Below are 11,149 nucleotides of genomic sequence, written 5' to 3' on the forward strand. Positions count from 1 at the left end.
ACATTTAATGTCAAGGCTAATTTCGCATTTATTAATATCTTTAAGATAATTTCTTTATATCTTATGATTGTTCTTTTCTCTTTTGTAATTTGGTTTATGACCTCGCCGAAGCTAGTAACTTTCATTAGATGGCGATTTCGGGATTCTTAACCCTTTTCAGTAGCGTATTCTAGCAGAGTAGAAATGGCCAGAGTTGCATTTTTCATTTTCATCTTTATTGACTCTCATAATACAATAAGATACAAAACTAAACAAAAAGAATAAACATGAAAAATTACAGCAAATTTAATTTACCATAAATGAATATGGATAATAATATACAGTTAATGCGGCTCATGGGAAACCACCCATGGGCAAGAGATTCGTAAATCTCGGCGAGCTCTTCGTCAGTTAGGTCCCTGCTCAGGTCAAGAAGAAAGGGATCGTCGTCCATGGCGGTGGACGCGTGTTCCACCCACTCTTTCTCTTCCACGTGGTCGTAGCAGACAGGCATCCGATGAAGAGGCTCGGCAACAGGAAGGCTCATCTCCAGCGGCTTCCCATCACGGAGCAACCGTGACACGAAAGTGAGGGCCGGTTCTTGGGAAATTCGCTCGTAGTTGGCCTGGTGTTCCTGGTCGACAATGCGTGAGGAGGTCAGCAAGGTCGTCCTCCTTGAAGACGTACAGCCGCTCTCCAGTTTGGGTTGTCCTCTCTGTTGTGGCCTCGTGTGGGGGCCTGCCTCTGGTCTCGCCTCCATCATAGCGGGTTTGTTGGGTGTCGTTGGTGCGCTTCTGGTGTCCGTCGCGGTAGGCTTTTGAGGGGCACAGCCACCATCCATCTCCATTTTCCTTACGTTCGATGGAAAGGGGTCCTGCTGGGTCCCTGGACACGTCTTCTTCCTCCTTCTCCTGCGTTGGTGTATCCTCGTTTTCCTGTGACCTGCTGCGGTGTCTTCCGTTGCAGGCGCTGCAGTGGCCCGCTGTGTAGGAGCAGCCAGCTGTACTTGCCGCTCCTTGGGTGCGGCGGTGTCCTGTCAGTGGGATGCGGCGAATTCTCTCTGGGTATCGGCGGTTGCAGGTGTGGTGTCTGGCTTTCGCAGTTGGGGCACACAGCTGTGTGCATCCTCGCGGAGGGGCCGGATGCAGCCCTTCGTTGAGTGGTCGCCACTACACACGCCGCAGACGTCGCCAGGCCACTCACACTGCCTCTGGACGTTCCCGTAGGCATGACACCTGTAGCAGCACAGCGGCTCCGGGACGTATCTTCGCACGTGGAACGTTCCCCAGCAGCCAAGATTGAGTAACGGCGGCAGAGAGCCACGCAGGTTCACCCTAACCTGACAGGTAGGGAGGCGGCGGTTGTGGCCAGCGCTGATGGTGCACCTCTCCGCCGCAGCAACGGCGGGGGGCTGCAGCACTGGTTCCAGGGGTAGTGATGTCGGGAACCCTTACAGGATCCCCTTCACGAGACATTCCTTCTTCAGAGGGACGATGTGGCCGAGGGCAAGCTCTTCCGGATTGGTGCCAGAGGCCCAGTCCGCCGCACATAACACTAAGTCACCTGTGGTGGTGACATCTACGTGCAGGGTCACCTTCAGCTCCGTCTCAATCCACACAACGGCCTGGTAGTTAGCAGAGAGCGGGCCGCGGCCTGCTATCCTCCACTGTGGTAGGGGGCCAAGGGTATCCGGGGGTTATTGGGCCTCCCTCTGACGAGGGTGCTTCTGGTGGATTTACTATGTGGCTCAGTATTTATTCAGTAGCCCATGGGGTCACCCTGGCTTGCAAGCGTCGCTGATTGTCTAGCTGCCCACTGCTGCTGGACTCGTTATGCCGCGGCTGTGATTGGTTGTTTCCTTTCATGCTTGGCAAGACCTGAAGGTCGTCGGCTTGTACTTTGAGTTGTTTCTAGTACTGCAAAGCGTCTTGCATCTGTACACATGTCCACAATATCGTTATTCTCCTCTAGGCATCGTCTTGTGATCTTGATGCCGCGTTGCTGCTGTAAGTAGTTCTTTGGGGCTCCGGATGTTAGGTGGCATGTGAGGCGTCGAAACAGCTTCGTTGTCGTCATGCCAATGTAGGATGAAGGGAGGACTTTACAGTTTCCTTGGTTGCAAGTGAACCTATATTATATGACATGGGACATCTAAGTTGTCTCTCTTTCCATGCGGGGACTATTTCTGAACAGGAGATGGCTGGTTTTCTTGTTCTTGTAGTATATTTGGGGGTTATTTTTTTCTTTCTGGGTCAGTGGGCTTCACGTTTCTTTTCATTATTTGTGTGATGACCTTCTTTTCTTCTTTGTATGCAGTACAGAAGAAGGCACGGTAAAATATGTTTATGACGGGTTTTCTTGTATCTTCGGAGCAGCTGGAGCTATGATACTTATTAATGATCTTTGCGAGGAGGACGATATTTTTTTTCCCCGCGAAACCGTTGTTAATCAATGCCTGCGATGCCCTTTCTATTTATGTATGTACGTGCTGTATAGGCTATATAGGTATACATCACTTAAGTAAAAGTATACTTATTATAGATTATTCTGCTGAAAAAAAGGGCTATTAGCCTGCAATGCTGTATGGATACATCATGTAGGTAATAATTATAAAGACTGCATTATAGTTATATTTGCTGAGAATGACATGTGGTATGTAGGGTGACCTTGTCTCCATACTGCAAAACTTCTGAATGCCATTTAACATTGCTAGTAACTTTGTGTAGATGTTCAGTTTCCTCTCAGAAGGCTACACAAATAAGGAAATTCTGTGATATACCCGCAGTTACCTGACTTTAAGTAAATGGTGAATTAAGCCTTATTCATTGAGTTTTCCTCTTACAATGGCCTGTCCTCTGTGCTCTTTGTTAATCAGGGGAATGGAATTCCTAGTTAGAAATAAACTGTACATGTGTTTGTTACCCATTTGTTTGTATGTAGAACTAATGTTCGCGCCCTCACTGTCACTAACGGACAAAACTACTCTGTGCAGGATTACACCTAGGGAAGCTCATGAGGTCACTGAATTCTACTTTGGAAGAGGAATTGAGCCTCCGATTCCTGCGTCTATCTGCAAACAGTTGCCATTCCCATCATTGTAATCATGACAGCCTGAACTAAAGCAGGATCAGAAATTTCGTTGTCCACCTTATCGCAGCAAGGCACTATAATAATTAGTTTTTGTAAAACTAAGGTTTGCTGTCTTTAAAGTTATAAGTAAATTTATAAAGTCTGATATATATATATATATATATATATATATATATATATATATATATATATATATATATATATATATATATATATATATATATATATATATATATATATATATATATTATGGAGAGAGAGAGAGAGAGAGAGAGAGAGAGAGAGAGAGAGAGAGAGAGAGAGAGAGAGAGAGAGAGAGAGAGAGAGAGAGAGAGAGAGAGAGAGTGTGGAATAAAAAAAAAATATTTACAAGAAACTTCCATTTCAGAATTTATTTTGATATCTAAGTGGCTTCATATCACAAGAGATTCTGCAAAGTTGTGGAAGTGATCATTGGTTTTATCATCTCATAAGAATTTCAATTGTTTTCCTTACAGTCGCAAATAATGACTTTTGAATCTTTTTTTTCTTTTTTTTTTTTTTTTTTTTTGCTTGTTTTGCTTAAATTGAAATTCAACTACTAAATGAAACGAGTAAATGAGTCGGGTTCCCGGCCTGGTAACACGTTTTCATTGTATCTAAAATTCGCTTAGCTAAGTAAGCAGTTACACATCCATTGCAAACACACAGTAGTATTCATTATATCTACCTGCAGGTTCATAATGCGCTCTCTCTCTCTCTCTCTCTCTCTCTCTCTCTCTCTCTCTCTCTCTCTCTCTCTCTCTCTCTCTCTCTCTCTCTCATCTATTGAAATGATAATGATAATAATAATAATAATAATAATAATAATAATAATAATAATAATAATAATAATAATAATAATAATAATGTGTGTGTGTGTGTGTGTGTGTGTGTGTGTGTGTGTGTGTGTGTGTGTGTGTGTGTGTGTGTGTGTGTGTGTGTGTTACATATTTTAGAAATACAGGGTACAATCCTAAGCTTCCACCTTGATGAAAGGTGAACTCACTGGTCCCACCAGGAAATATCAAGCTTCCATAATGATATTTAGGAAAACTAAGCCTACCGTGGTGTTCATGAAACATTGCTGCTAATCAATAACATGACTGAATTACCATTTCAAAGGAAATCATTGCTCTCCTTGTCTCCCTGCACTCCATTGTTACACGGGCAAGCTTTACGTTATTGTTACTGATCAGCACCTGCATATTTTTTTTTAATTGTTACGTATCATATACCAATAAAATTGTGAAATGTGCTGATTCTGAGACGGTGACCTATAATTCAATGCTAGCAACATTACAGGAACAATAGGAAGTTGGAGAAATGGAAAGAAAATGTTTACTCACTTTTATTTATTTATTCATTTTTCATAGTTTACGCATAATCTGCTACATCTAGAGATGCAGCAAGAACTAGGTACTCTGAGAGCCTGCCTGTGCTTGTTGTACCTCGTGATTTGATATCTAGTTTACCCCAACTCCTCGACGGTGCTGTCGCGTATTAGGTGTGTCTATGAGCAGTCAGCAATCTCTCATCTGCTGGTGTGGGCAGCATATCTGTGTATTTATTGTTCCGTTAAATGTTACTATGATCCAAGGTTCTTCTAAAGGGTCTGGATGCAGGGCATTATATGTATGTTGCTGTGTAGTGAAAATTTACTCCCTCCTCATGCCCTGCCAAGCCTGCCATCCAGTAAGCCGTAAGTGAGACTAATCTGCAGAAGGATATAATATTTTGTTGGGCAGTGGGTGGTCCATTATCGAGGGCGTTTTGTCCACTGCAGTATTATATCTCGACTTCTTATGTGTGTCCTTTGTAGTAATAGTACCTTCCTAGAATGTGGCTATCAATTCTTTCCCAGCTTTTGGAATTACTTAGCAGTGTGGTGCTTCCTTGCTTGTAGAAGGTGAACAAGGCTGGCGACCTCAGTTGTGTAACTCACTACAGGAGGCCAAAAACCCCTTGTAAGTGCTTACACAGGAGGTAGCTCAGGGAAGCTAGCCGAGATAAAGGCAGCTGTGAGAGGGGAGGAACTAGGTGTACCGTCTGTGTACAGGGTGCAATAGTCCAGAAGGACCTCGAAACTAGCGGTTGAACCCTTCAGCAAGTTATGTAGGTGGTGACTTCGGGAAGCGAGCCAACATAAAGACCGCTGTGAGAGGGGCAAAAATTAGTGTCCTCTCCAGGATCGCTGGAAGCTTTGTAGCTACGTGTGGGAGACAATTAAAAGAGAAGCCAGGAGGCCTGAGGCCGAGGAGAAGGCAAGGTTACTTGAAGTTAAAAGAGAGGAGAAGGCAAGAATGTATGAGAGGGAAGAGGCTGAAAAAAAAAAAAAATTGAGTTAGAAAAGACTCGAACAGAGGTTGATTCACCTCATGGCTTGAGGAGAGGAGGAGTGAGGGAAGATACTGCAGAGAGCCAAATGGTGAGGAGTTTGAAAGTGATTCCAGAGTTTGATGAGAAGGTGACAGAGTGGTCTAGGTGATTTAAGAAGGCAGCCAAATTTGGAGAGATGGGTTGACCTAGTGGCTAATATGTTGAAGAGTAAGGCCCTTGAAGTTTAAGATAGGATAACAGTAGAGGTTCTAGAGGATTATAAGGAGTTTAAGACTGATAACCTGAGAGCCTATGAGGTACGGCCTGAGACATATAGGTTACAGTTCTGATAAGGGAAGAAGAGGCCTTGGGACTCATACATCTTGAGGAGATGTTAGAGAAATGGATTCCTAGCAAGCAGGCCACTTCCTATCGTGAGTTGAAGGAGGTCATGGTGATGGAGCAGTCTGTGAATGTGGCCGAAGAGGAGTTGGTACCTCCGTTCAGGGAGAAGAGGTTTAAGACCTTGAAAGAGGAAAGAGGCAGCAAAGTGGGCAGATGACCACGTGTTGGCGCATCGGCCAGTGCTACATTGGATTGGTGGCGGGGCTGATGTTTCGTGTGGAGGCGCGGCAGGCGCAAGTTTGTTAGTAAATACACCCTATAGCTCGATATATACTCGATATATACTCGATATAGCTCTGTCGCAATTGTCCCTTCCTAGAATGTGGTTATCGATTCTTTCCCAGCTTTGGAAGCGATTTGGCAGTTATGGTGCTTCCTTGCCTGTAAAAGGTGAAAGAGGCTGATGATCTCAGTTGTGTAACTCTGTACCCATAGGTAGGTAAGGATAGGTAAGGTAGGAATAGGTAGGATTTTTGTTTATGTAGTGTAGGAAACTTACATTGTGGAAACTTCTATTGTTTTGCATCTATTAAGATGCCGCAATCTAGCGCATACTGATCACAAGGTGCTGATGCTATGTCTACTTCCGCTGGCTATTGCCGGCGGCACCTTCCCGTGGGCGTGCAGCAGGAGTGCTACTAAGCAAGCCTGTCGGTGTGTCTCCGTTGAACTTAGTGCTGTGAGTGTGTACATAAACTCTAACCAAACTCTAAAACTAAGTGAAGTCATGTCACTGTTTAATTGATAACAATACACAGTGACTGATATGTAAGTATATTAAGAATATTAGAGTAAGAAGTATTAGTATGTTTAAATTGTACATCGCAGTTCATTTTCTTTTGTATACGTCCAGCGAAAACTGAATGATAAAGGGAATCCGAATGCTTTATAGGAAATTTGATAAATTTTATACGTTTATATATTGTGGTGATAAGGTTCCATACCACATATTGTAAGTTTTGTTACTGATAGCTTCTAGAGTATCCAAGAGAGGTGAAGCTGAGACGTTCAAGGCAAGATATAGTCATTTTACTGTTTCAGTCAATAAATATTAAGCGTCTCTACGTTTATTCTTCCTCTTCAAGACAGACACACGTCGACGAGAATGGGATATACTGTAACTACCCTGATTACTACATGATATACGTATTATAGTATAGTATTAACTCCTCTGACTATAAGAAATTCTTTGACTACTTAACTTCCAAAGTGGAGCACATTCTGACCCTCTTCCCTTTTGCAGAGATCTCCATTCTTGGAGACTTCAATGTTCACCACCAGCTTTGGCTTTCCTCTCCCTTCCTGGTGAACTAGCCTACAACTTTACTATCCTCCATGACCTAGAGCAATTGGTGCAACACCCTACTCGTATTCCTGACCGTCTTGGAGATACGCCCAACATTCTTGACCTTTTCCTGACCTCTAATCCTTCTGCTTATGCTGTCACCCTTTCTTCTCCGTTGGGCTCCTCCGATCACAATCTTATATCATTATCTTGTCCTATCGCTCCAATCCCTCCTCAGGATCCCCCTAAGCGAAGGTGCCTCTGGCGTTTTGCCACAGGTACCTAAATTGATGGTGTGGAGTGATACCTGTAGATGCTGGTAGGCCACAAACACAACAGTGACGTATTCCTAATCTTTCCAGTAATCCGACACTTAACACCACCACGCTACTATAATATCCCGTAACTAGTGAACTCTTCTGTTGTTGGTGTAAATAAAGTGTATATATCAACTTGATTCAAACCTTCTTTCAAGCATACTCATATAACGCTATCCTAAATCAAATGTTCCTACCACTGGCGTGGCAAACAACCAATTAGGGAAACATAGATGGTGTCGTAGCTTGTGATAAACCAGTGTGCTAAAACTGTGTTTTAAAATTCAATAAACTACGTGAATAACGTGGGTGAGTGAAAAACATTAAAATTTATGGAACGGACCGCCTGAACGAAGCATGAGTGAACTAGGTTAATCTGGATATCACGTCCGTGTTACCTACAAGCACAAAACTCACATGTCATGGAGAAAGGTTCGGTGACCTTGCCGTAAATGTAGAAAAAAAATTGTGGGGGGCATGTGTCTATTATGGGTGTAATAGCACTCGCGAGTGTGGAGAAACTCGATATTTTCTAAGTCCAGCGATCTGCACCAGTCAAGAGTAAACATTGAAATAATTTTCTTTTGTTTATAACTGGGATTTGTGGGTAGCGGCATATTAGGATATCGTGGTATCTATACAGCTGATCCCTCCAGTCACGCGCTGCCTCTCGTGAGGCCATTTCTGAGGCTGCTAAATACGTCTTTCCACGGTAGGTTCAGCAACACTTTTCATTTGTTTTAGAGACGTGTCAGGTGTAGAGGCTCACTGTCATTTGTTAATATGGCTACCCAGTGGAGGGAGGTAAAGCGAACTGTGCCAATGTTCAGAAGGAAAAGAAGTCACTATGTGAGACATTTAGCAACAGCAATGGTTAAGATGCGATATACAGATATAAGGAAGAGGTTCCACGTGTTTAGCCACCAAACTGTACCAACCTTCATCGCCCTGATAATCTCCACACCACACCGGCAAGTCATAACAGTATAATTTTTGAGGTCCTTCGTTAGGTTAGGTTATGCAAGGTTAGGTTAACGTCCTAGTGGGGGAGGGGGATCCAGGAGAGGCGCAGTCCCACCGGCTAGGTAAGGTTATGCTAAGTTAGATTAACGTCCAAGCAGGAGGGGTCTAGGTGCTAGGATAGGTTAGGGAAATTCGAAATATTAAGGTAAATTTCCTTACTTTTTTTAACGCCCTTATTTCACTTATTTTTCACCCCCCCCCCAAAAAAAAACATGATTCCCTACAGACCCCTAAGCTTGTTTAAGGGGTTAGGGGGGGGTTGTAGGTGAAATGTGTGGGACGGACTCCTTATCAAGAAATACTGTGAACTAGTAGTGGAGAACTATGTGCATCACTGTTTCTCTGTCGTTAGCACAACATAATCAAAACAGTGACCTTGTTTACCGCTCCAGCGTTCCACTCGCCCCACTCTTACCTCACGAAATTAATCCTTATAAACTCTCCACTTATAAGTGTTTCTTTACCTCCGCCCCACCGCCCACGGCACTCCACAGCCACAAATACGGTGCCACACCCATCCCAACCTACAAACTCAATTTTGTATGGAGTAATCTACTGTCAGAGGATTGCGGCCCCTGCCTACAAGAGGTGAGGACCTGGGAAGCAGTAGGTATCTAAGCAGATATCGAGCTGTCCTGCCTGCCCCGCCTCACCGAGCGGTACGGCCCTCACTCCCTGCGCCTGGAAGGAATCCAGCCTCGTCCCATGTCCACCTCTCGCTATTCTTGCTTCATTATACCTTGTCCACTCCTATACATTTTTTTTTTTTTACCATGTCATTGTGATATCATTGCCACCATATAGAAAACCAAACACATTACTCATAAAACTCATTGTGAGGAAATAGTGAGCCGACTGGCTAGTACCAGTTGACGGGGACTCAATTAGTCACTGACAATTCCCTCAACTTTGAGTCACAATTAAGATCAGCACATGCACAAACTCCTCTCCCCGACACTAAAGTCGTTCATACACAGTTTAGTATAAATATTGAATATATATGATAATTTCAGCAACTGTTGATTCTTCTTGTGGCCCTCGGCTAGATCTGTTACAGCACTTCCCCAGACGATCAAGCTGTCCAGGGTGATTAAGCGTCCCTGACATTGCAGGCATAGAGGAACACAAAGGAAGACCGGAAAACTACTCCTAGAGTTACTCAACTGAACTCTAACTTGAAGGACTTCAAAAAATTGTCGGAATTAGCAGATCAACTGGCTTTTGCCATAAATGACTTGAGAAACAAACTCTCTAATAGTCAATACCCTAACAGTCTCAAACTGTTACTTGGTGACACACTAAAGTTTGTAAAAGATATTGTTCTGGATGCTCTAAACAATTATGAGACCCTTACGTCTGCTCAACGCTGTTAGATGAAACTGGACAATTATCTCAAATGCTTTTTCGGAACTGCGTTTGATAACGATGTAAAAGACTTACAGAACCGTCATACCGAGTTGGTTGCAGCAGCTATATCAACAAATAATTGCAAAAATATTGAACGTTTGAATCATAACGTACATACATTGCTTAATTACACTGACCAACTGCGGAGTTCCTTTAGTGAAGTTAGGTTACACAAGCAGTATGCTTTACACGAAGTTTCCTTATTATTTTCTGCTTTGGAAACATCTGTTACCTCTTTTTCGCTTTTACCTGTTAAGGATTTATTGCATGTCCCAACATTGGAACAGTGTAATTTATCCCTTCTACCTATATTTACTGGAACAAGTGTCCTTCATCACTACTCACCCCTTAGTTCCATGTTCATTTCAAATTGCAATTGTGATTCATTTTCCTTTTCGATCACTCAGGTTCTACAGCATTTATCACATTGAACCGTTCCCTTTTAAGGTAAATACTGCCATCCTAACTTTAAATCTCCCACGGCCAATCGTTCTTGAAGACGCTGACGGCGCCCATTACTTTGTTGGGGATCCTCACAATCTTCTTAATTACTGGACAAAACAAGGAAGCCTTTACTTTTGTCCGGCCTCACTTTTTCGCTTTATATCATTAATGGAAACGAACATTTGCAAGCTATCACTTATACATAAGGTCCCTTCGAGGAGTTTGTCTTTGTGCCCTTATTCCCATTTAGCTCCAATACATTACTCTCATAAAAGCTTGATGTGACGTTATTACTTCTTTCCTGAACCCATGTCTGTCTCTGTGAAATGTGCGAAGGGTCGACACTTCCATAGTGTCAGGACACTTTTCCATACCAAAAAAGTGCTCCTTAACTTCTTCCAAGGTGACTACTCATTTGGAAACACTACACCAGTGTTTTATGTCAAAGATTTCCAAAAGAATATATCCGTTATAAAGTATATCACCAACTCTATTTCTCAACTCTCTTTTGGAAATTTGTCTGAATTCGAATCAGCTGTCCATGATTTTTTACCTTCCTTCTTACAGCCTCATACTCATTATCCTTCTTTCATCGTACCACTTGTCAGAACGTTGGTTTTAATGATTTTCCTATACTGTCTCCTAGACAGATTTCGGTTTTGTATAATTCCTTAAAGCCAGGGTTTCTCTATAGGAAACAGGTCACAACACCAGGATGTGACATAGGTAGGCACATGTTTTTAGACTTGTTTCTCGCGAGGACGCTCGAGGCAGGTGACCGAGCGGTACGTAGGGATAAGTAAGGTAAGAATAGGTAGGATTTTTGTTCATGTAATGTCGGGAACACCCGTTATTGAAACTT

General features: G+C 43.0%; 1 protein-coding gene across 1 annotated transcript in view; it reads right to left on the reverse strand.

The window, feature by feature from the left end:
* The window catches only part of LOC135113851 (probable glutamate receptor), a 34,378-nt gene extending 33,852 nt beyond the window's left edge, over positions 1-526 (reverse strand). The window contains exon 1 of the mRNA XM_064029473.1: positions 322-526. Within this exon, the coding sequence (XP_063885543.1) occupies positions 322-526 (205 nt within the window). The remainder of the gene's footprint in view (positions 1-321) is intronic.
* Between the last annotated feature and the right edge of the window lie 10,623 nt (positions 527-11,149).

Source organism: Scylla paramamosain, chromosome 26 (genome assembly GCF_035594125.1).
Source record: "Scylla paramamosain isolate STU-SP2022 chromosome 26, ASM3559412v1, whole genome shotgun sequence".
NCBI lineage: Eukaryota > Metazoa > Arthropoda > Malacostraca > Decapoda > Portunidae > Scylla > Scylla paramamosain.